Below are 24,272 nucleotides of genomic sequence, written 5' to 3'. Positions count from 1 at the left end.
GTCTGCACGCGGATATTGTTACAATCAATGCTGAGGGCTGAAAGCAGCAGCGAGCTCTCAGCTGCTCGCAGTCCTGCTGAGTCCTGCGCTGGCCACGCCGAACTGGCGGCTGCAACTGCGAGAAACCTTTGTGATTTTTGTTTTTTGTTTTTTCTGCCTTCCCCTTTGTTGAAGATGACCTAAACTTCGACAGAGCCTCTGCTGGCCAGGTAGTAGGGTGTTTGTTCAGATACATGATCATTACAGCTGTGTTCAGGCATGCATCATCATGTTTCTTCTTCCACTCATGTGAAGTTTACTTTGTTTGCTCATGCTGGGGTTTTTTTTTCTCTGTGACTCAAACATAAGATGACAACCTTGTTAGGTTGCATTAATTGTAATAGCATTTTGTCAGTCAGTCTCTGCTACCTTTAAACCAGATTAGGCTCATAAAAAAGTGCAGCTTGTGGCGTGTTGCACTTTTTGTGGATGTTAAATTATTGACTCCAGTTTAGTTATTACAACGTTGCTGGACTAAATCAGCTGAGGTGAAGTTTTTGTCCCAGCATCTGAATATGACAATATGTTTGCTCGCTCAGCCTGACCAACCTGTTGCTGCATTTAAAGTTTCTGCATATGTGCTTTGGGGGGGGGGGGGTTGCACACAAGCTCTATGAGCCTGAAAACTCCCCTCCATCTATCACCCGCTGTAATAAAGCTAAGGCTGTTGTCAAACAGTACCTGTAGGTGGAGAGGCAGTGTGGTTGCACTGCAGCTCATGTTGACACACAGCTCCTCACCACAGTCTGTGAGAGGAGATGAGAGACGCTTTGAGTCATAAGGCCTGGTTGGATATCTCTCACCAATCTCCACCACACATTTAGGGTTTTGTTACCTCTTGAGACTAATCTGCAATACCTAATTCTGTGCTTTTTTTTTTTTTAATCCTGGAAGAGGTTGAAACTATGAGCCACTGGGTTCTTCCTCAATTTCGTTTCTGTTGTCTGAGCAAAGATATGAGGCTGCATCCTTAGAGTCCAATCAAAATATACACTGTTATGACTACACAGAAGAGAGTCATACTGAATACACGTACATTGATGTTATGACTCATTAATAAAACTGAGCTTACCAACTTTGATAAGAACTGATATGAAATGAATGAATCACATCCAGGCATTCAGAAGATTCCACCCACCCTAAAGCCTCAAAACTGTTGTATTGTCAAGTGAAAAAAGTTAATTCCCTTCTTATAATATCTATTTATGTTTGGAAGTACTGGTGCATATGTATCTTAATCACAGAGCAGGCTTCATACTCATCTTGCAACTACTATATTGTGTGCTTAGTTAAGAATGAAAGCCAAGACACTGAAAATGGAGCACTGTGGCTGTGAAGCACCAAACAGCTTATGTGTCAGTATTGTTTCCTTTCCTTTGTGGGTTAAGAAGCAACTGTTGGTGCTTATGTTTTGCCCTTTCCAATATTGCACGGCAGTTGGTTGATCTTTGTGGACACCATAAACACAGTACCATGAGGAACTGGTTTGGTACCAGGGTACCCTAATTGGAAATACCTGGAAATGTTTCTTGCTGCCGCCATAGCAGCGGTTGTCCTTGACTCGCGGGGACGGGTGGCTGGTTTGGTTAAACTAAACAAGAAATGTCAGTAGCTGTCTCAAGGATCCTGATGAGAAAACGCTCTCGCAAATGCAAAGTATAGCTGAAATCCAAGTTGGAAGGGAAGCAGAGAGCCAGGCAAGGATTTCACTACATGTCAGCTCTAGTGTCTAATTACAAAGGGGATGTTGATAAGGGCGCCTCACAAATACTGGCTCAGAGGAAACCTGTTCTATGCTACTTCCAATCTGCTTCTCCAGTTTTTGGAGGATCATGATGTCTGCACCTTGCTTTGATTTCCAAAATAAACCAACGCTGGAATGTCACAGCTCGGTGTGAACAAGCATTTATAGCTATCAAATTTTATCATGTGAGCCTGCAAATGTGTTTTGTGCTGTACCTGTTGATTACACAAGGACAGGGTTGAGACAGATACTGGTGCCAATACCTGACTTTCTGTAGCTGTGCAAAATGCATTTTGATATCTTACTTTGACAAAATTAGCAAAATTATTTAAATCTGGAAATATCTCATTACTGACTCAGTAAAAATATTCAGTTGGCCGTCTTGCTCTTTTATTCTGACGAGGTTTGATAGATAGATAGATAGATAGATAGATAGATAGATAGATAGATGAATAGATGAATAGATACTTTATTTAGCCATTTCATTTGGGCCCAGTAGCTGACTAAACAGGAAGAAGCAAGTAACAATCTCATCGCATTCACTGATAATCACTTTTTCTTTAGTGAGGCACAACTTGATGCACTGCACTTGTACTCGACAACAGCTCTGGCATTGTTAGTCTGCACACTTGTTTTGGACATGCTATGGACATAATTTATGGAGGCAATTAAGGCCGTTGGGGTTTTTAAATAGGATCGCTCTGCGCTCCAGTGTGTGCTTAAGACGCACACATTCGCAGTGCCTTTGTGTTGCAGGCAAAAGGCCCTATTAGAGCTCCATTCTGTCAGCGTGCAGCTGTGTGCCTGTGTGCTGAGCGAGCCACTGGTCCATCCAGTGTACAACTTTCACTCAGTGCACGCACTGACGCACATGCTGCCACTTTTCTGCCTCTGTCAGTTTTTCAGTTTTTTTGCATTCTGTATATTTCAGTCTCACTTTTTTTTCTCCTTGTTTTTCGCTGCTGTTTGTCTTTCTGTTCCTCTAATACTGTGGCTCTCTTTCTTTCCTTCGTTCTCTGGCCTGAGGCATTATGCAAAGCTATCAGAAAAGGATTGTTAGCCATGCCTGTCTGTGCCTTCATGCTACTCTCTATTCATTTCAGAAGCTTCCCTTTCTTCTCTGTGACCTGCAGTCATAACTGCTGCTGCCTCAAACGCACCAAAACTCCTACCACTTGGCTTCAGGGAGTTACAAATGACTACTTTGGTTATTTCACAGTATATTTTATTTCAATGCTGTTATTCACCATTTTGTATATTCCTTCCTCATTAACATGATAGATTTGTAAGTCTGGCGTCTCGACTCCCACAGAGCCAAAGACCTGCAGCTGAAAAGAAAAGAAAAGAGGCATTCTCACATACACCAGAGAAGCACTCCCCCAACCCCCCAAGACAGGCACCAGACTCTACTTAGAGATGAAAAGCATTCTGGGATGCAGTAGGAATGCTCCCATCAACACATCCCACTGTGATGTTGCTGTGTGGTGATAGTTAAGAATCATCTTAAGTTTTTTTTTTTTTTTTTTGTGGTGTGGTGTTGCTTTTTGACTCTCAAATGAGTGACTCTATACCCTCTGGGTTTTTTTTATCCGTGTCTCATAGATTTGTTATGCAGGGTTTGTTTGTATATCCTGTGTTAAGTGTGGCATGCACAATAGTCCGGATGAGCTAATGTTTTGTCTTATTGTTGCGTTGTGTCATTATGATACCTCCGTTATGAATGACAGTGGCATTCTTCCGTTTGCTCAGGATTGGCTTCTCCTCAAAATGTCAGTCGTCACGTAGCTCCCGTCTGAGTCATGTGGCTGTGGACCACCAGTTAACAGACAGTCCCCCAGTTGCATCCCTAGAAAAAAAGGGAAATGAAAGCCGGTGTTGGTGTTTGGCACAGACAGCCTAATTTGATGTATTTTTAGAACCGGTTTTCCATAGTCCTGACAAAACTTAACCACCCAGCTTCCCCTTCAAGATATACTGTAGGTCTTACAGTTACAATATTCCTCATACAAACCTGACACCTAAATCCCATGAAAGTTGGTCTTTGTGCAAGCCTAGGCTTGTGAACAGAGCCAGTGTGTCCTGATAATCCTGCCTGCACAAAGAAGGCCAGAGATCATAGCGAAATATGTCATAAGGCCTGGCTGTTTTTTTTTATTGTTTGATAAAATTAAATCATTCTCACAAGCATAACAGCTCAATAAATACAAAATGTACACAACAATGTTCTTCCTCTTCAGCTCTGCAGAATGGAGAACTCTAAATATTTTTCATTTTACACTATTTTTAGTTGCTTAAACAGTATAGTCTGTATTTGGTGTTTTAGTGAAAACACCCAATAAAATGGCACCCTTTCCCTTGACTTCCAAATCTTGAATCGCATCCTACTACACACTATGCCGAGCAGGCAGAGGGTCCATATGGTGAGCTGAGCCCCCTCGTGAATGAATGAGTGGACCGAAGGAATGCTGCTCATAGTTTTCTTTCTGACATTCTCCCACCCATACACACTCTCAACTCACCCACAATGCACCTCCACAACTTGAGCGTGGCATTATGTAACGGCAGCAATGTCTCAGTATTGGTTGATTGGTAGTGACAATCTGTATAACATCACTTGCTTACACAACGTAGGAGTGGTCCCTCTTATTGAGCTGAGCAATTGCAGGGGATTGCTAGGAGCACTGGAGGCTCCCATGTAATGTATCCCTGATGGATTAAGGCTCTGGTTTGTGTGTACAGAAGAAACAGGCACTCATGGATAATGGAAGAAACCACAGGCGGAAAGGCAAGGATTGATATGGGGGAGGGGGGGTGTAATTAGAGGGGTACCTGATGTATGGAGAGCCGTGGCATGCGAGGGTCACTCCAGGGGGCAAGAGGGCCCCATGCTTCCTTTACTCAAACTGAAACACCTGATGCTACGCCTGTCAAACTTCTTATAGTTTCAGCTAAGTAAGTCCTGGTTTGTGACACAGGGGACGTGTATAAATTTCAGGCTGCCTAAATAGAGAAGCTGTGTCATGTTTGCAGGTTGTTCAATATCCAGTTTCCTATAACGAACACACTCACTGATAAAGACATGATGAGCTGTTCAGATATTATTCTTTACTAGCAGGGTGACGTCTGCTTTTTTATATCAACAGTTGTCACTGTTATCCTCTGTTTTGTGTTTGGTTGCTATGGCTACCTATGAAATTCCTTGAAACAGTGTACACAACTGTTTAATGAAGTAAGTCAGAGAGTCACTGGACACCAGAAATATCTAAGAAAAATCTTACTGGATTGATTTTAGTTGAAAAAAATGCTTTAATACTTGCTGGTGTGACCAGATGATATTAAGTTACGTGTTGTACCTTACTTATCTGCTCTCTGGCTGTAAATGTAACTATAGCTGATATGCAAAGTTAGCCTTATCTTAAAGCTATCACACTGAGGTAAACATAGCGGTACTTACTTTATGATGGCGCTTACTTACAGTAAATAAGTAATATAAAATTAGGGTGTGATGTGGTGTTTGTTGCACTGGTGTATTGTGTCCTTCCTTTTTTTTTTTCAATGCAGGGGTCAGTGAGACTTTGTGTCAATTTGAGGATATCACAGGTTTTGCTCTCTGTGTGCATTTGGTAATAAAGTCCGTGCCTTACACACCCAATTCAGCAGCGGCCATGTGACCACAAGGGAAGCGGCACCCGTGTATACTGCAAAGGGAAGTGTGCTTTCATATGGGTGTTGTGCTAGTGTGTTTTCATGCCAACAAAGCAATGAGAACAACACCAGGACTGTTAGGTTGCCTAATGAGAAAAAGGCTCAAGAAGTTCTTTGAGTTATGATTTCTGCTTCTGTTGTCTTTGCAGAGCTGCTGCAGCTCCTATTCCAAAGCAACAAAAAAAAGAAGAAAAAAAGCGAATGATCTTTTTAAATTGCTCATTAAGTAGAGACTTTAAGTGCTGGCTGTGTTTATGTAGAGGTTGATGGTCACTGTCGTTAGAGAAACGTTCAGGGGAATCTACCAAAGGAGGCCAGAACCTGGCTACTGACAATGCATAAAGTTTGACTGAATGAGCACTTCATTGTTTATGCACTTCTGAAGATCTAGTAGTGTGTTTTTGGCCAGTGTTCCCCTGCCAGTGGGTACTAGGGTGATGGCCAGAGGATTCAGTGGTATGTCTTGACCTCCCTAGGACCATTTTTACGACCTCGGCCGCATTATATGAAAGAGGGGTGGCTGTGTGTTCACCCTGAATTAACAATCCACACCGCAGACTTTAACAAAAGAAAGGCTCTTACTTTTATTCACCAGCAACTAGAAAAAGCCTGAGTGTGCAAAACTTTTCTTTTGATGTTTTAATTTTGTTTCCCATGGCAATATCGACTAAACAGATGTTATCAACCAGCTTCTTGCACCATAAAATATATTATAACATACAGCCGATCTGATTAGAGGGGGAAAAAAAGTTGATTGCTAACATTTAACCATTTCAGAATAAGAATCTAATGTTTTTCACCTGTGTCACCCGTGCAGTATTTTGTTTGTTTGGTGCTCATCGCTTCATTGGTATGAAATTAGTTTCTTTCTCTCAGCTGCAGCCACCGATCAAAGTCTTGACACCAGACGCACTCTGCACAAGTATGCAGTTACCAGAGCCAATTGGTGATGGACACCAAACACCCCGTCACAGAACTTTAGGGGGGCCCCAAATAGGCTTCTATTCATCTGCCTGTACAAATCACAGCCTGGGCAAAGAGCCATATTATCTTAGCTGCCCTTTCTAGTGCCCTCCTGAGTCATTGGCTATTGTGAGCCAAGAGCTGCTGCCTGCACCCCAGCATACACAAATCTGACCAGAATTAACATTAGATTTGAGTCCACTATGGAGGTCAAATTTAGCTACATGGACCTTGAATGTTTTATAGGCCCAAACAATAACATGGTCTCCTTCAGTTTAGTTCAACATTGCAAAGCTGTACATCACTCCTTCCAGTCTGGAAAGGTTTAGTATACCTGCTTGGGACAGGCATTACTGAACGTAGGGTGACTATGATTACACTCCTTGCTGGGCTGTCATTGATCTGCACTGCTGATTTTCAAACTGGAAAGTCATGGCAGCTGGCAGCTGTCCTAAAAATGTCAAATTCTTTGTTACTGAACTAATCTGAAGGCAGAAGTAGCACATCAAGTTGCAGGGGCATGGATCATTTGATATCTAAAATGCCTTGTTTGAATTATTGTGTACAACATTGAGAGGCAGTAAATCAAATTGTCTTTGAGGCCACTCCCTTTTGTTTGCTGATTGGTCCGGATTCAAGGTACCAGTATGGAATGATTTTCAGCGAAGGATGTAAAACAGAGCTTGTGAGGTTTAGGCTGGTTTCATGAGACTATATTTAACAGCCCACATAATGGAAATGGTTAGAGTCTGACCCATCAAACCTGTAGGTGGTGTCTGGCAAATTGATTTCTGTCTGGATTTTCTTTTAGGAGGACAGCAAGTCAAACGATACAGCTTTTTCATGAGCAGTGAAAATCTTATCTGATCAGTGGAGGCTCCACAGTTCTCTCTCCATTAAGCTCTGGTTTCCCCATCAGGAGGAGTCGCTTCATTAAGTAAGCATGGATCCAGGGTTGAATTCACACTCGGTCTGCCCTCTCCCATGACCCCACTTGCCAGTCACTATGCGCGCACACAAGCGCAGGTTAGCATGAACAGACACAAATACACACAAATTCGCTCTCACTGTGGAGGTGCCGTTTCAGCCCTGCCGGAACACGTCACACTTCCTAACAGCATCAGTCAAACAGCGCACTGTAACAACCTTCACGCATAACCGTCATGCTCCTCAACACGCACTCTAACACACACATACCCTGTTACATTGCCGCGCCCATTACTCACTGTCAGCCCTAATCAGTAAAGTAATCTGCAAAACTGATCAAGAAGAACATTCCCTTCTCCTTTGACTCCCACCACCAATACCAGGCCCTCTCGCCTGCGGAGGCCCAGTTGTGCTCCAATGACTCTCCAGGATAAATGGAGATAATGGGAGTCATATGCTAGCAGTTGGTTTGGGGCAGGCCTACATGAAACATTTATAGTCCTCATGTAGTCATGGGGCTTGAGAAGAGGGAAGGGATAGAGATGACATAGTAAAATAACAAGATATGACTAAGCTGGTGTAAAATTGCTTTATCAAATGCCTGTGTGAATAACCCCCCCTAATGTTTTCTTTTATGGTATGTTCCTTCTTATTGTGCCCAAGTTAGTGTCATTTACTACCCAGTGCGCACTTGCATCCTTCTCTCCAAAGCATGTTATATAAATGCAACGACCCTTTCTTAACATGAAACCACATGCTAAACGGGCAGGCTAACATAGTAGGCCTGGAAGATCCATTAGCCTCATGCGTTGCTCCACAGCATAGAGTTGTCATTAGCCAACAGTTGATTGGGGGATCTGAACCATGTTGGTACTCTCTAATTCAATGTGTCAGTGTGTTCAGTGGTTGGCTAATGAAGGAGAAAGGCTCAAGCCCAAGGACACTGCAGTTATTCCTACTTTTGCCCCCCCCCTTGCACTAAGGGTAAAGAAAGTGTAACTGAACCTGCCCATCATTTACCCAGATCTTTCCCATGCATTATATAGCATCAAAAAGGCTGAGCAGTGCAGACATGACAAGGCATGTTTGTCCATCTGCCTTGCATATAAGTCCCTCCAAGCATTTTAAGAGTTGGTGTTTACTGCAGCAGCTACTGTCTGTGCTTTACCATCTGTGGGTTCAGGCAGTCGATGAGGCAACCGCAGCTCCATATATGATCCTTTTCTATTCATGTTTCTTAGCCACAAAAGTACTCAAATGATGTGAGTGATGTCATTTCCCAGATTAGCTAGACTTTGCTTACTGTTTCAGCATGTTTAGTTTCCAATTTGTTCTGTGGACTAAGCTGACATGCAAAATGTTCCATTATTTATTTACAGGGATAAGGAAACAGTTTTTCTGTATCGCAGCATGTTTTATTCACAAAGGTAGTGTCTTTATAGGCATGTATGTGAGTGGTGAAGTTACCATGAATGTCAGCAAGTAAAAAGAAAATGAATGGAAAAACATAAATCAGCACTCCTTTTTCTCAACTACTGTCGATCCGCTGTGAAATTATGCTGTTTATCAGGTTTTTGCTGGTAAAAATTGATTCCTGGGGTTGGACCTCAGTTGTGAAGTGTTGCTTTAAGCCAGGGGTCAGCAATTAGATTCAAACATGAACTAGTTTTGAAAATGCAGTCCTATATGTTTTTTATTATGTATTTATTATTTATTTTTGTATATGTGAATATGTTCTGTATTGCACCACAAGACTAGAGATGTAACTGGTATGTCACCACACACAATAGACCATGACCTGGTTCATGTATGGTTAAATGAAAGTACTGCTGTGTGCCATCACTATGCCATTTCGGTTTGACTGATTTCGGTTTGTGTTTGTGAGAAACATACGTTTTTTCAGCAAATAAGTTCATTCACGGAGTACTTGTTTCATTTAAAGATCCCCTCCAGACATGTTTTAAGACATATAAAACGTCTGCTTGAAATTATTATGTGTGTCGGGTATGTTTTCAGTTTGATCAATTTGAGCAGTTTCCTTGTTCAAAATTCTCCTTCTCTTTCATTGAAAATTTGAATCTATGAATATGCAAATAACACTAATTTCAAAAGTTAAACTCCCAGACACAAGATGTCTCTTACTTCAAAGAAAAGTCAGCACTAAGTGACTGTGCACTTGTTTCCACATCATACTTGTGTAAGTTACACACTGAATCATGACTGGCCTCCAAACTACTTGTAATATTACAAATATCCTGCTTGTATGTGCACACCTTAAACTCAGGTTTAAGGTGGCCACAGAGCAGCAACTTTCCCCTCTGAGCAAATGAATGGGAAGACTCTGTGGAAACATCATTATGAACCGTGAAAGCAAAGTAACAATAAGCAAAACACATTTTTGAGTAGAGGGGGACTTTAAACGAGGTGGGTATTATTTATATTTGTTATTTATCTGGTCTGATCAAACTGTCTGGCACAGGACAAGGCACAATAACCACATTTGCATAAATCTCTTCATGTGTTGTATTTATAGGGATTTGGATTAGCTTTGCACCAGATTGTTAGCTGGAAATATAAATAATTGATAACATCTGACATTTAATGTTCTGTTGTGATGACATAACATGGTTCTAAACCTTAGAAACTTTGAGTCAGTATTTATATTTTTCTTTCTCCTTATCTCTTTCCATTAGACACCCTCCTACCTCCACCACCACCATCTTCAGCACTTGAGGGCTGCTTTGCAGATGGGAGGTCACGAACGGGTTGCCTGTTTTGCTCAAATGCACACAAATCTGCTCTCCACCTTCATCTAAGATGGCTGCCCGTGGCCTTCTTCTGCACCCAAACAGATTGGAGCAGAGCTGCGTGTTACCATGGTGATCATTTTATCGAAAACACTGGAAAAGAAGAAGGGTGTCAATGATGTAAGGTCCAAGCACACCGAGAGACGGCTGGTAAGAGAAACTTAACCTTTTGTGTCAAACCAAACCGGTTGTTAGTTATTGTTGTGAAGGATCTGCTCAGTGTTTCACATGCTAGGTGGCCGTATGCAAAATAAATAGGCCAGTGATTATACTAGATCAGTTCACCACACATGCCACTGGTAGTCACATACAGTCACTTGAACACTGCAAGTCTGCACACCAAACCACAATCTGCTAGCTTAGTGAGTAATTTCATATTTAGGTGTCTTTAGCTGTCATTGATGTCACAGTGAAAGGAGAACTGAGCTTTTTCACTTGTATCGGTTGCCTTACCCACAGCCAGGTGAGCAAATCTATATGAATTTCATCTTTATGCGTTCAGTAGCAAGAGAGCCAAGGTGTGGTTAGCCTAGCTTAGCCAACAATTGAAAGCAGGGGGAAAAGCTAGCTTAACAGACCCCAGTCAAAAGTAAAAAAAAAAAAATAGGCTCAACTACAACAACAAAAACTCAAAGCCAGTTTTCTTTACAGTTTGTATGTTATGTATTTAACATTTTTAAAGAGAAAATGAAACAATGGTTTAAGAGGGAGTTAGCATGGGCATAGTATTTCAATAACTGCTTTGCCCACTGCGCTAGACTTTTGCGACGCTTACGCACAGGTTTGTAGGTATTTTTTGGGGTATGTTTTTTTCCTATTTTTTTCCACAGAAAAGTCAGCCAGAATTTTTTCTTCTGATTCAATAACTGTTTTTAGATTAGGCTAAACATGCCCCAGACCTGCAGATGGTTGACAAATAGATGAGGAGCAACAAACGCAGATGCTTTCATGAAGGCAGGGGTCACTTAATGGTTTGAGTATGAAAATAATGTAAATTATACTATATGGTATCTCCACCCAAATGAGCATATATGGGACATTTTGGACTGAGAGCTCTCTACCGTCTTCATCAAAACAGCATACGAGCAACTAAAACACTTGTGTTTCCAAATATGTCAGTGTTCTGTTAACAATTAATTTCACCCCTTGCCCAACATGTTGCAACAAGCAACTTCTAATTGACCTGAGAAGCAACATGTTTAGTGTTGCATTTTTGGGAGGTTCCTCCTTAGAACTATTTCCTTTTTCACTGACAGTACACTCTGGTTTCAGTTCAAGTAGAATTAAAATAAGGAGGATTTACATTTAATTTTTAACATCACTCCACTAAGTTAGCACAACAGAAGAGCTGTGTAAAATTTGTAATCTGATCAAAGCTTTCACTTTTCCAGCTGTTTCCTCGTTGCCTCTATAAAATCTTACATTTTGTATCTTTTGTCTCTGCAAAATCTAAACACTCGGCCTTCAGCCTCTCAAGTTGGGGTGAATCAGAAAAGTTCTTTAACACAGCTGTATCCTCCTAACATCTTTTTTTTTTTTTTTTTTTTTTTTTTGACCTTGAGAGCCTCATTAGGTCTCGACATCTCTTCTACACTATTGTACATCTCGGCAGGAAGTATGAAGTATAAATGATTTTGCACAGCTTTTGTGTTTTACCTGGGTTAATATTACCTTTTCACTCAAGTTAAAGGCCTGAGGTTTGACTGTACTAATTGTTGCTTTTAATTGTCCCCCGCAACATAATAACCTTTTATTTGGATTGTATTTGTTGTGATGATAATCTTGAGGTGAGTCAGAGCAACATATTGTCACATTTTCCTTTTGTCCTTTGTGCAGACAGTTACCACCCTTTTGTAATTAGTAACCTGTGAGAAAACGTAGGTGTCTGATGTGAACACAGGCGTGTGAAAACAGCTCTTTTATACTCCCTAGATTACCTTTGTTCTGTACTCCCTAAATAACCTTTGTTCTATATAAAAACTCTAACATAAAACCGGTTTGGTGTGACGTAAGGAAAATATCTATGACTCTTTAGCTACTAAATGCTCCTCTGTGTTTGCTGTGTGCTGTTTTGTGCTGAGCAGGTAGCATACAGATGGTTTATCAGAGCATTATTGGTGAAAACATCATCCTGTTTCTGCAAATGAGGCTGATGAGAGCAATGAGCGTGAACCGTAAACAGTAAAGTTGCAGGCTGTAAAACTAAGCTGAGGGGAACTGCAGAGTCAAGTGTTAATTTTTTGTGTAATTCTCATGACCACAAGTGACACCTTTCACATAACATAAAGATACTGATTAGTGTTGCTTTAAGTAAGCATTTCAAAGATGTATCTGGTTGAGGTGAAGTTATTTTAACTATCTTATACAACTGGGCTGCGTAGATGGATTTGCAGCATTGTGTTGTATAGGTTTTAAAAATCTCAATCTGCAAAGTAAATCGTAAAAAGTGTAATATTTCCCTTTTAAAATGTAGTTGAGTTGGTTTTTATGTTAAGGATAAGTGAAAGTGCAAGTAGCTTTGAACTGCACTTAAGTAAATGTATCTCCCTGACTGTCTGCCCTTCTGTTTGCCCGTCGTCCACAGCGCGAGCTCCACACCATGAGCAGAGGGACCACCCTCTTCTCCTGTGGAACTGTGGGTGAGTTATCTCCATTCATGTAATTTCTGTTTGTCTGTCTGTCTGTCTTTGCTTCTTCTTTTCTTGCAATGAAACCTCTCATCTGTCTGTGCTTTGCATTCGCTCAAGATCTGGACATTGAGCTGGCTCTTTTTTGTTGTAACATAATTTCACAAATGTAATAGGATAATGGATCGCCCCTCTGATCCCTTGATGAATTGAACCATGAAGGTCTTCGCCCCCCCGACTATAACCGTCTCATTGTTTATACCCTCTGTCACACTCCGTCTCTCACTTCTCCCTTTCTCCGTCTGTCACTCATCCCCCTCTCATGATCAGGGTGCACCTGCCTCCACACAACGTTGCACACCACTCTCATGGGAGTGAACTGTAATTGAATATGTTGTTGCCTATGTCAACAATTTCCCTTTGGCTTGGTTAGTGTCACAGTAATTACCCCCTGTGTTAAAAGACATGCTACTGTAAATTCAAGCCCCCCGCTATCGCTCACTGTCCTCTTTTCCTTTGGGGTGGAGATGTGGTGACGTCACAGGGAGGAGCGTGGCTTACTCTTTCCACTCTTAATGTTGACGTTGAGATTGCCTAGCATGTCTTGTTAGTTCACCCAGCACTTTGTCTCTTGTTTTCAAAGGGTGGCCTTTTGAAGTTCATCCCTTTCTCCCTTTGTCAAGTTGTTTTCCTAACATTCCTGTCAGGTCGTCACTGTAGCCCCCGTACATTGTTTGTCCGCCCAAAACAATGATTTCCGTCTGTGAGAGAGCATGCCAGAATTGGAGACAAGCATCCCAACAAGGATGGGATTTGGATCAGCAAGGGGCCCTTTTTGCCAAAAGCGTCAAGCCACTATGGCACTTTACTGTAGGTGTATTATCTCCCACAAGTGTGTGATAGACTCTTTTGTGCGGATGGTGAGACAGCTGGCAAGTCATACTGCTTTCTGGAGCATAATCGTGCTAACCACTTGACTAATGGGAGTGTTTTTCCAACTGTTTAACTGGCTGATTCGTAATATGCATTTCATGTTTCTGGAATCAGCAGTCTTGCAGGTCCACGTTTTAAATAGTCAGGAATGTGGCTACTTGTCCTTTGGATACCTGATAAACAGCGTCCATAACCTTTGGTGGACTGACATGTCTGTAAAATGTACCGAATATCTTAATGAGCACTACAAAATTCTTCATGAAAAAACAACCAGCTTCTTTAGACTCACAAAACACTGATGTCTTAAAATTCACTGAGAATTAAATGTCAGTTTTTAAAAATGCCACTATGCTTGAGGTAAAAGACTCGCTTTCTTTTCATCTTGCTGTCAATTCAGCTCTTGTTTTCCGGCTTTCAGCTCAGTTACAAATGAGCAGCACTGGTTTGAACTCTGCAGCTGCAGTGTTATTTCCTCAAGGCTTAATCCTGTCATTCCTCTTAAAACAAATGACTGATGACAAATTATATATTTTTCTAAATGCACCAAAGCCCATGATTTTCTCTGCCCTTAAGTATGTGTTCACTTTCTTCTTGGTTAAATACCTCCCAAGTGCAGTTAGCAGACAATAATCTCCCTTATTTTCCAAACAGCTTCTCCTCACAGCGACCATCCCCTCTTGCCTTAAGCTTATTTCCTGCTTGTTTGTGCCTTTGTGTCAGTTAGGAACTTTGTAGCTGCTGTGATCATGCAAGTGAGATAATGAGATATAGAAAGGGCTGCTAGCGAGGTCAATGAGAGTGAGAATGTATGTTTTGAATATTGCAGAGGCAGATAGGTGGCTGGACCTGGGACGGAGCTGTGCCATCCAGCAGAGAGCTCCCTGCCAGTCTGGTGCCACCCTGGAGAGCCTGTGGGATGTGATGCCTGAGCCGGGGAGCGGGCACTGGGCCAAGGAGCCAGGCAGCGCCACGGCAATCACCAGTCTGATAAGAGATCTCAGCCTCAGCAACAGCAGCATGACCAGCCCTGACTCCCAGAGCACATCCACCACTGCACACTACACCACTACAGCCACCAGCCAAGCTCCCACGGCACCCCCGAGCAAACGCCAGTGTCGCTCCCTGTCGTTCTCTGATGAATTCAGTGGGTTCCGCTCATCTTGGAGGCCACAGGGCTCCCGAGTGTGGACAACAGTGGAGAAACGAAGGTGCCACAGTGGGGGAAGTGTTCGAGGAGGAGGGGGTTTCTCTGGTGGTCATTTTCCCATCATGCAGCGTAGCTCCAGCTTCAGTTTGCCCTCGCGTTCCAGCGTCCCTTCAGACGGAGCCCTGGATCTACCGTTCTTCAACCAGCGACTGCCTCTCCACCCTCAGTTCACTGCCTCTCCAGTCTCCCCTACCTCTCCTTCCTCGCATCATCACCACTCCCGCCATCACCACTTCCTCAGGCCTCTCTCCCTATCCCACGAGCAGATCAGCCTGCCAGAGCTTCAGAGGGAAGAAGCGTCGGAGGCCAGCTCTCCAGACTCCACCCCAGAACTAGGAAGGCGAGCTGGCCAGAGAGCCGGGGGCACGGGATGTCTGTCTCGGAGCAGGTCCCAGCCCTGCGTGCTAAATGACAAAAAGATTGGTATGAAGCGCAGGAGACCAGAGGATGCCCAGGAGCAGCGGCCCTCCCTGGACCTGGCAAAGATGACTCAGGTTAGCTGGAACGCATATTGACACGCACAGACAAGCACACATACTCACATTCATGTGAATGCGTTTCATTAAATTTCACTAATTTCACAGAGTTTAGGATCACTTACGTTCTCTGATTCAACATAAATCAGCATCAGCTTATTGCTAATTTTTTGCTTTACTGCTGCCAAATGGACTCTATTGCATTTAGTTAAATCCTGGATCAAATGCATTTACCACACAGACAAATACCTTTTTGTTCTTAGACCAAGTGGAAGTTCAAGAGATCCTCAATCGTAACTGGGCCTTTCTCTCTCTGGGTCTGATCAGGGACTGGATTAAATCAAGCAGAATTAAGTTTTCTGGGTTGTTGGTCCAAGGCTTCAGGGCTAAGTGATCTCAGGCCTCCTTCCTTCCAGCTCAGGGAGTGGCGCTTACTAAAGACGCATTCCTCATGTTCGGTCACGCTGCCTAGCGCCACACTCTAGCAAACCTGGCTCGGGTTTGTCATCTCATTTACTCCGCTGGGTAAATAGCCCTTCCGAAGGTTGGACCTCCCTCACCATTCATTTGATTCCTCTCTGCAACTCCTACGCCATATTTTTTTTATCTTTCATTCACTGCACTGCTTCATCCCTTTTCTTTTGCCTTCTGTCTACTGCCAGGCAGTTAGAGCAACCAAATGTGATTAATAGTGGGGGGATATTTGGATGCACAGTACTCTGGATTGCTTTCCCCCACGACAAGAGTTTGTTTGTTCTTATGTGAGGTCAGAGGAAGCGGTGGAACAGCCAGAGAGTATAAATGACCCCCGCACAAACCCAAACCAAGAATAGAACCATAGAAGTATCTTAATGGCATGCACTGTTTTGAAGCTTGGCAGTGCTCTAATGTTTTTACGGAGACCAAAAAAATCTTGATTTGATTCTTGTATCACTTCCTGATTCATAAGTCATTTCAATGCTCTTGAAATTCTGAATAGAATCTAAAGCACCGACAGCAGCCACTGATACCAAAGCCAACCTGTCCTGTATACCCCTGCTTTCCTGCACTCATATCATTCATATGATATGCTAAAGTGCCTCCTGTCCAGGAAATATCGTCCTTTTCCTTTTCTTTTATTAGAAAGTACCATCAATTTATCCCTCCACCCTCCCTTCCTTTTCCCATAGATTTGTGTTCCCAGCCTTTCACCCTCAGGACCTAGCCAGGGTTGGATCAACAGGGCTTTGGTAATGGAGCCTAGCGAGCATGTTTCCTCTAGTCATGCCAGCTGCTAAAAGGGGAAAAATGAAGCACGATGATCACACACGTACGCACAGATTCACCGACACACACGAGTTGTCAGGTTTTTGTTTTTTTTTGTTGTTACTTCTGGTTGCAGCAATTCTCAGATGCAGGAGCACATGTCAGCAGAAGATTGTGAAAGTAGTATCTGTTCTCAGTGACTAACTGGCAGAGCCATTGTTTCTCACCTCAGTTTTTTTCAGTTCAGTTTTTTTTGTTTTGATTTTTGGATGGACTTGCATGATTGCATTAATTCTTTTGCATGCCTTGAGTGAGGAACATATGCAATAACACAGCTCATAGGGTATCATTTTGAAACCCTTTTGCCTCTATCTTTTTCCTACACAACTCAGACTTAACTTGATGTTGGTCTCTTTAAAATGCAGCTTCTAATGTGCCCAGGGTTGTACTATGCCACATTAAATTAAATAACCTGGAACTCCTAAACTACAGGCACCCAGATTCACATAGTTGTCATGGGAAACGAGGTGGTTTTTCTCAGTGAGAGCCAAACAGAAAAGGAAAACTTATAGCTGGCAAACAGTCTGGAAAAGGAAGTGATAACAGGGAAATGAAGGGCTGGTTACAACTTGTGTCAGCTCCAGTGAGGACTGAACATGATAGTTACCATCAGGGTTGGGCAGAGATACAATTGACTTATTTATTTTCACAACCTCGAATGGGAACTGTGATTTGCACAAAAGATTTGTACCTGCAGTTATAAATGACAGAATCACATATTTCTGGCTTTTGATTATTTTACTCGAGCCGTTTCAGGGCACACTTGATGTGTGAGCTGACCTATGTCTGAATTAAGTGACCCACACTTTACCAAGAAGTGGGTCCCATCACAACACTCCCACTTGGCCCTGCCTTACAGTGTAAATTAAGAGTTATTACTTCTTCTCACACCTATACACATACATGCTTCCTCCATTTTATAGGCGTGTGAATGACAAATACAGTCTAGGGAAAAGCAAAGGTAATTGGTTCCTGTGCATCAGGGCAAACTTTGTAATTTTCCAGTGACATTTGCAGGAGTACAGACATTTGTTTTCTGAATTTTCCGGACAATAAATGCAAAAAAAAAAAGTCTGCTGGAGGTTCAGGGGGTGCAGGATTGGATTTTGAGGGTCAACACATAACAAGTCCCCAGTGTGTGTTGTCAGTGGAACATGGTGTAATTTGGCCTCCAGATTCCTCGACCAGGTCAATGAAAGGAGGGTGTGAATTCTGGGGATGCGTGTCATGCTAATCGGCTATAACTCGACTTCCGTGGGGATTTACGTGCGGTCACCCCCAAAATTCCTCAAATATACTCCCTGTCAGCCATGTGTATCAGTTCACTGCTCTGTTTGCTGCTTTGTTTTTTTTTTTTTTATCCCTGGCTGCCCTTCCACCTTGGCCCTTCATTGTTTTTTCCTCTGCATAGCGAGCTGTCAGACTGAGAATGTTATCGTTTGATATCTAGGTCACTTGCTGATTGATTGTTGACGCAGCTCACACTGCTTTTGAGGAAACGGCCTGCCTGGCCAGTTTCGCTTGGATGTATGTTGTCTTCATAGCCTCAGTTGCCAACTTCACTTGGATCATTGTGCATTTTGAAGACAAAATTACAGGCTATCATTGGCTCAGCTGTGTTATAGCAGTAGAGGTGGTAACAGGGGTCGTGTTGAAAGTGCGAGTGTGTGCGGTTGCCTGTGCGTTCAGGGGGAAAATGGCAGGGCAGAGAAAGGGGCTATTATTTCTGCAGGGAAGCTGGCAGACAAACTCCTCACTCCTCTCTATTAATATCTTCTCACTGGCCCACGTTCGAGGCGTTCTGCTCCTCCCCTCCTCTTTCCATCTCAAACCATTCTTGGGATGGTAGACATGGTGATCATAGCTGAGTGTCAAGCCCCACAGGCTTGAGGGAATACCTAGGTGGGCGTCTTGAGGTGCGGTGTTTGCAATGTGCAGCGACATATTACCTCTGCTTGTTCAACCTTTGCTCAAACCTAACATCCTGCATTTATATCTTTTTTTTAATCTCACGCCAAGGCATTCGCACATATCTGCCACGCATTCTCTCTGTGGTACAGTGAATACCAGACAAATGCAATGACTAAAGCAAAGGTGTTCACACAGAGACACCGACAGAGATAACTGATGTGCCGTTCTGCAACTATGTAGTCTGGCTGTCAGGAATGAGTTAAGCATTCCTGTCTTTGCTTGCACCTCTGCCCTCTCTTTTGTTTTACAGTTGTTTGCTGTTGGAGGTCTGTTTGTATGTCTTCCTCAGTGCAGTGTATTGCTGGATATTGATTATCTGACCTCATTTCAGCACAGAGATATATACTCATATTTTGAATGTGTACATTGAATGTATTGTAAAGTACTCGCATGATTCTTTTTGCTGTTGTTTTTTCAGTGTCATAGTAAATGTTATAAACTCGGGAAATTTGAGTGGTGGAGGTGCAGAAATACACAAAGCAAGCATAAAAACAAATATAAATACAGCTATACAATATACAGTCGCCCCCTTCCTTCCTCTAACACATGCACTCACTCACACACCTGTAAATACTTCATATTCAGTAGACTACATGATCACTGAGACACCAACTCTGCATTGGAATTGTAAGCAACTAATAGTCAGATATATTGCACCATAGAAGTGTTGCACAAGTATTACTATTGCACATGGCCCTGGCCAGAGAATCATCAAATCTTTTTGTTTTGTACTGTCTCTCTTTCCTTTATCAGTCTGATCAAAAACCTTCCTCTGCCCGATAGCTTAGCTGGAACCTGTTGTGTAGAAGGTGAGCAGGGTCACCAAGGCTGTGCTTAGCCTTACTCAGAATGAGGTCTTTCCACAAACTGAGCAGCCGACATTTCACACCCAATCATGATCATGCGCTGCAACTTATCTTGGTCTTGGTTGCGCATGTTACTAAATACACAAGTCAGGCCTTGTAAAAAAAAAAAAAAACGATTAAAATGGTTTCATTTTCATAAGAAGAAGATTTGCTGTTGCATCTTTTTGACCTTCACAGAAGCACGTTCATTGAAATTCAGCTAGTCATCAGTTTTATTAGAATTTTTTATCTTAATTTTATACAAATAAGCATGTGTGTGTGTGTGTGTATGTATGTGTGTGTATATATATATATATATATATATATATACATACATATATACACACACATTGTGCCTGTAGGTGCACAGCAGGACCTTTGCCATTGTACTCAGCAGGTTGTTGTTTATTGTTTTCCCTAATTATCAGGAGGATATTTGCTTAACCTCTTGGCTTGTGCTTGTGCTTCTCCCAGAGCAGCTGCCTTTTGGTCCCAAGTTAATGTATTTACAGTGGAAGTTCTTGTTGTGTTGATCGTGGTTGGGATAATTGATAATGTCTAAAAGAATATCATTAATCAGATATAAAAGAGTGTTTTATTGCCTGACTTTCAACAATTTAAACAAATGTTAGGCTTACTGTTAAAGAGTAATCCACTGTCTCTGATGAATGGATTAATTTAATTACATAATACCCCATTAATTTTTTTGGGAGGTTTTTTGCCTTTATTCCGATAGGGACAGTGAGAGAGTGACAGGAAAGTTGGGGAGAGAGAGGGGATGACACGCAGCAAAGGGCAGTAATGACTGAGCCTAAGTGGTACGTGCTCTACCCATTGAGCCACGGGAGCGCCCCAGAAATAGCTTTTTAATATATTAACACTCTTTATTTGCCTCTCTTTGTTTCATTAAGACACCACCTTTCTCACTCAGGTTTCAAACTATGTATACGCGATATCCCGGAAATGATGCACACACGTACTGGATGGAATGTGTAGGACAAAAGCCTCATAATTTCAAAGATGAGATTCAATCATGCGTTTAGTATCACAGTGTCAGACGATATTGTTTACCATCTTCTTTATTAAAACAATGTGACATTGTGAATCCTCCCAGTCCTGTTTGTTCGGCTGTGTTGTACACAGATTCAGGAGTGTTTCTGCTGTGTTATCTGCTGCCAGTGTTTGACATGTGTCATTTCAAACACAGCTCTGGGACCTGTGCTATTAAAGCACCACATGACCTACAACTGAAAACTTTTAAAGGAGCACTCCACCAAGTTTATGTGTGAAGCTCAGTTTACTTGTCATGAGGCGTAATACTCTGTCTCTGAAAACAATTATATAATGTTCTCTGTGGCTTTGGAGCAGCTTTTCTAAATTGAAAAAATAACCCTGATTATGCCTGGAATGGTTTAATTAAAGACTAGCTGCATTCTGGGAAATGAAGTATCCAGGGTTTTTTGACTTTAATGCTTGATGCTAGTGACTAAAAGTTATGATATCTGTTTGTCTTTTCTAAATGTTTATTGTGCATCCCCCAATTTTGTGAAAACGCAACACTAAATCACTGGAGTACCGCTTTTTAAGTGTTAATTTTTTAGTCTGAAAATGATTAGATCAAGAAAACCCAACGCCTGGCTCTGGCAGTGGGTTATATTAGACATGACAGCATGAGGTTAGAGCTGACGTGTATGCCTGTTCATGGTGAATATAGTTTATGTGTGTGTATGTATGGACGTATTCCATCTGGGTAGGGGTACATAGTAGAAATCCTACCCTACTCCCCAACACCACACCCACCCAAATCCCAGTCAGCTTGAGTAGATTTTATAGAAAGCATATTGTGGAGAAACTGCCTCTGCCCCCTCCTTTCTCTCTTCCTTTCGTCTCCTCCTCTGCTGTGATAATTAGTAGTGGGGTAATACCGGGGATTGAACAGAGAAAGCCAGGACTCAGAAATCCCCTTTTCCACTCCAGTGGGGTAACTACAGCAAGGCCTCCCACTCCTCACATGATCACCTCAAGCACTTGCAGATGAAGTATCCTGTGTTTGAGCAGCTAACTTTAAAAAAAATCAATCCAGCAAAAGTGGACAAACCTTTAACTCAGACAGCCAAAAATTCTGCGTTATAGTTTTCATTTGGACCTTGCTAAATCAAGGCAGGAAAAAAAAAAAGTGGGCCTACTAAAGTGAGACTTAAGAAAGGGAGACTCCCACCTCATTGTAACAGGAAAAGCAATGTCCTAACACATGCTAGGGAACATTAGAGGTGTCCGTCATGTAAGCCAAGGCTCTATAGAGAGAACCTCATCTCTATTCACCTCCATGCCTCCAACATCTGCTGCTGGGGCACTCCAGAGATCATTAACCCTTTCACTGCGCTGCACGGCTGCTTGTCTTTGTTACAGAGAGGAATTCAGAATGGAAAGAGAGCATGAAAGCAAAACCGGAGACAACTACTTAGTGGATTAAATCTCTTTAAGGTCAGATGCTGAGAGCAAAAACCCAACCACATGTGGCTGTACGTATATTGTCCCTAAGAGCACAGAACTACAAAACATAACAACTGTGAATAAGACTGGCTTAGACAAGAAATGTCCTCCACTATACAGGGTTGGGTTTCCAGTCACAGTGGCCTACGGCACAGTTTGAAACAAGATACTCTGTGGTTTGCAACTCATCTCAGTGTTTTGTGTTTTTTTTTTTTTTTTTTTCTCATACGACCCAGAAGGTTTTATTTTCTGTGTGTGTTCTTCGATGACTGGTGTGCTTGTGTGTTTACATGCTCATATGCCATCGATGACAGGGTAGGCCAGCTTTTGGCTCCCCGACCTGAAACCCAATCTCAAACTGACATTCTGGAAAACCCTGAGCTCGAACCCCCAAATCCTTCTACTTTCATAGCCAGAATGTGAACACGTGGTGAGCTGCAAACCAACATTTATCTTGTTTTCGTTTTCTCTTTGTCTCTTCCATTCAGAAACTTCAGACTTTTCAGAGCTTGAGCTGCCCTGGATTCACAGCCACTGACAGCTGCCAATCAAGTCTACCACTGCCCTCCCCCGAGACCTCCAGCCAACCAGATTCAGACTTCACTGCTGTGTCCGAGCTCGGACTGGAGTCACGGCAGGAAGTTGCGGGAGATGAGGAGGAAGAGGATTCATCCTATGGAGAGCTCGATAGTGATTCGGCATGTAGCGTGGACTCGCGGCCCGGGTCTCCCATCGGCATCATGGGTGGTAAACGCACCCTCTGGAAGGGTGATTGTGGGACACAGAGGGACATTTTTCAGCTGGGGGGAGAGCTTGATCTTGACCAGATTGAACGAAACTGAACATTTTAAAAGACTGTGTCTGGACTGTTGTAGAAGGTAATTGGACGTTGATGATGTACCAAAAGATGGCTACTAAGAAGTATGTGAAGAAGAGAAGGGAGGAGTTGTTTTGAAAGTGAGAAATGAAAGAAAGACAAAGAAAGTGATAAAGATGATGAAAGATTAAGTATGTTGTTAACAGCTGGCTTCTTAATGACACATTTGCCTTGAACATTCTTACTGTTTGAATCAAAAAGCAGTGACCTTAGTTGTTTTTTTGTTTTGTTTTTTTTTGGGGGGGGGGGGTATTCAGCTTAACTCAGGAGTGGGAAAGTGAGGGTTAGTCTTAAGAAAACTTCCCAGCCCCCACTGTCTTCTCAACCTGATGACCTTTCCAAAGTCGGTTACTTTAGGTTTGTAGTACTGTAGCAGTAGCTGGGCTCTCCTGTATTTAGCTCGAGTTTGTTTTCCAGAGAAAGTGGGGGCGTCAAGGATGGGGTGAAAAAGGGAGGGGTAAACACGATGAAGAAATATCTTCTCACAGCCTTACCCTTGACTTTCCTCATCCTCTTCATCTTTTGTGCACACATGAAAATCAAATTTTTTTTTTTTTTTTTTTTTTTTTTTTTTTGCTGAATGTAGGCTCAATAAGCTTTATGAGGAGTTCAGAAATTGACAGTGCCTTCTTTTGGATGCTTGCTCTCCCAGTTCTCTTCAAGAAACTGGCCTCAATCGAAGCCACCATTTCTGACCTTTTTTGTAGTTTCTTCATATGCAAATTGTATATTTGAATTAAACACTGAATCTCAAGTTTTCAGTTCTAATATCAATGTATATTTTTCTAAGTAACTGTTTTTTATGAGCTGTTTGTGAAGGAGCAAGAATACAAGGTCTTTCTTCTAACAGAATGGACATGAATAAATTTACAACCTGCACTCATATGTCTAGTTTAATATCGACTTATTAATGATTGCTTTCTGTTTGTTGCAAGATTGCTGTGTGGAAGACAGATTTCTCTTTGACAGATCAAAAGTCTGAATAAGCTGCAAAGTTTCCAGATACTCTTTAGAAGTTGCACTCGCTCCCCCACACTCACTTCCTGCAACACATTTCAGAACCATTGCATCAAAGTTCACTCATTCAAACTTTGTTGTTTTGAATGTGCACAGATGCATTTTTGATGTCTTTTGGCTATGGAGCAAATTAATCAGCTCATTTCTTTTCACAGTTTTTCACAGCTATTTACAGCTGACTTGATGAATACAGTAAGTTAGGTAAACATCTGTGTTATGCCCTTATGTTACTCACCAGTCCCGAAGAAAATGGCAGGAAGTCTAGACATGAAATATCACTGGCCAGTAACCCAGCAGTGACCAGAGGAGGTGATGTCAGGAGAAAATGTCCCGGGA

General features: G+C 42.2%; 1 protein-coding gene across 1 annotated transcript; it reads left to right on the top strand.

Annotated features, from left to right (window-relative positions):
• Positions 1 to 40: 40 nt before the first annotated feature.
• On the top strand, positions 41 to 23,804 carry LOC111663762 (protein FAM53B-like). The gene is made up of 5 exons (XM_023418069.2): positions 41 to 209; positions 10,072 to 10,335; positions 12,770 to 12,824; positions 14,572 to 15,446; positions 22,531 to 23,804. Exons 2-5 carry the CDS (start codon positions 10,255 to 10,257, stop codon positions 22,882 to 22,884), a joined length of 1,365 nt encoding a protein of 454 aa, XP_023273837.1. The 5' UTR covers positions 41 to 209; positions 10,072 to 10,254; the 3' UTR covers positions 22,885 to 23,804.
• Positions 23,805 to 24,272: the final 468 nt, after the last annotated feature.

The sequence above is a fragment of the Seriola lalandi genome, unplaced genomic scaffold, assembly GCF_002814215.2.
Source record: "Seriola lalandi dorsalis isolate HSWRI2012SDOR001 ecotype SW California unplaced genomic scaffold, Sedor1 jcf7180002054580, whole genome shotgun sequence".
Taxonomy (NCBI): Eukaryota; Metazoa; Chordata; class Actinopteri; order Carangiformes; family Carangidae; genus Seriola; species Seriola lalandi.
The sequence above is the reverse complement of the archived record's forward strand: the minus strand, read 5'-3'. Positions and strand labels throughout refer to the sequence as shown.

Excerpts from the sequence above, each read along its gene's own strand:
- LOC111663762 (XM_023418069.2), top strand. The coding sequence starts at position 10,255 with ATGGTGATCATTTTATCGAAAACACTGGAAAAGAAGAAGGGTGTCAAT. Across the intron at positions 12,825-14,571 it reads CTTCTCCTGTGGAACTGTGG|AGGCAGATAGGTGGCTGGAC; the intron begins GTGAGTTATCTC and ends TGAATATTGCAG. Across the intron at positions 15,447-22,530 it reads ACCTGGCAAAGATGACTCAG|AAACTTCAGACTTTTCAGAG; the intron begins GTTAGCTGGAAC and ends TCTTCCATTCAG.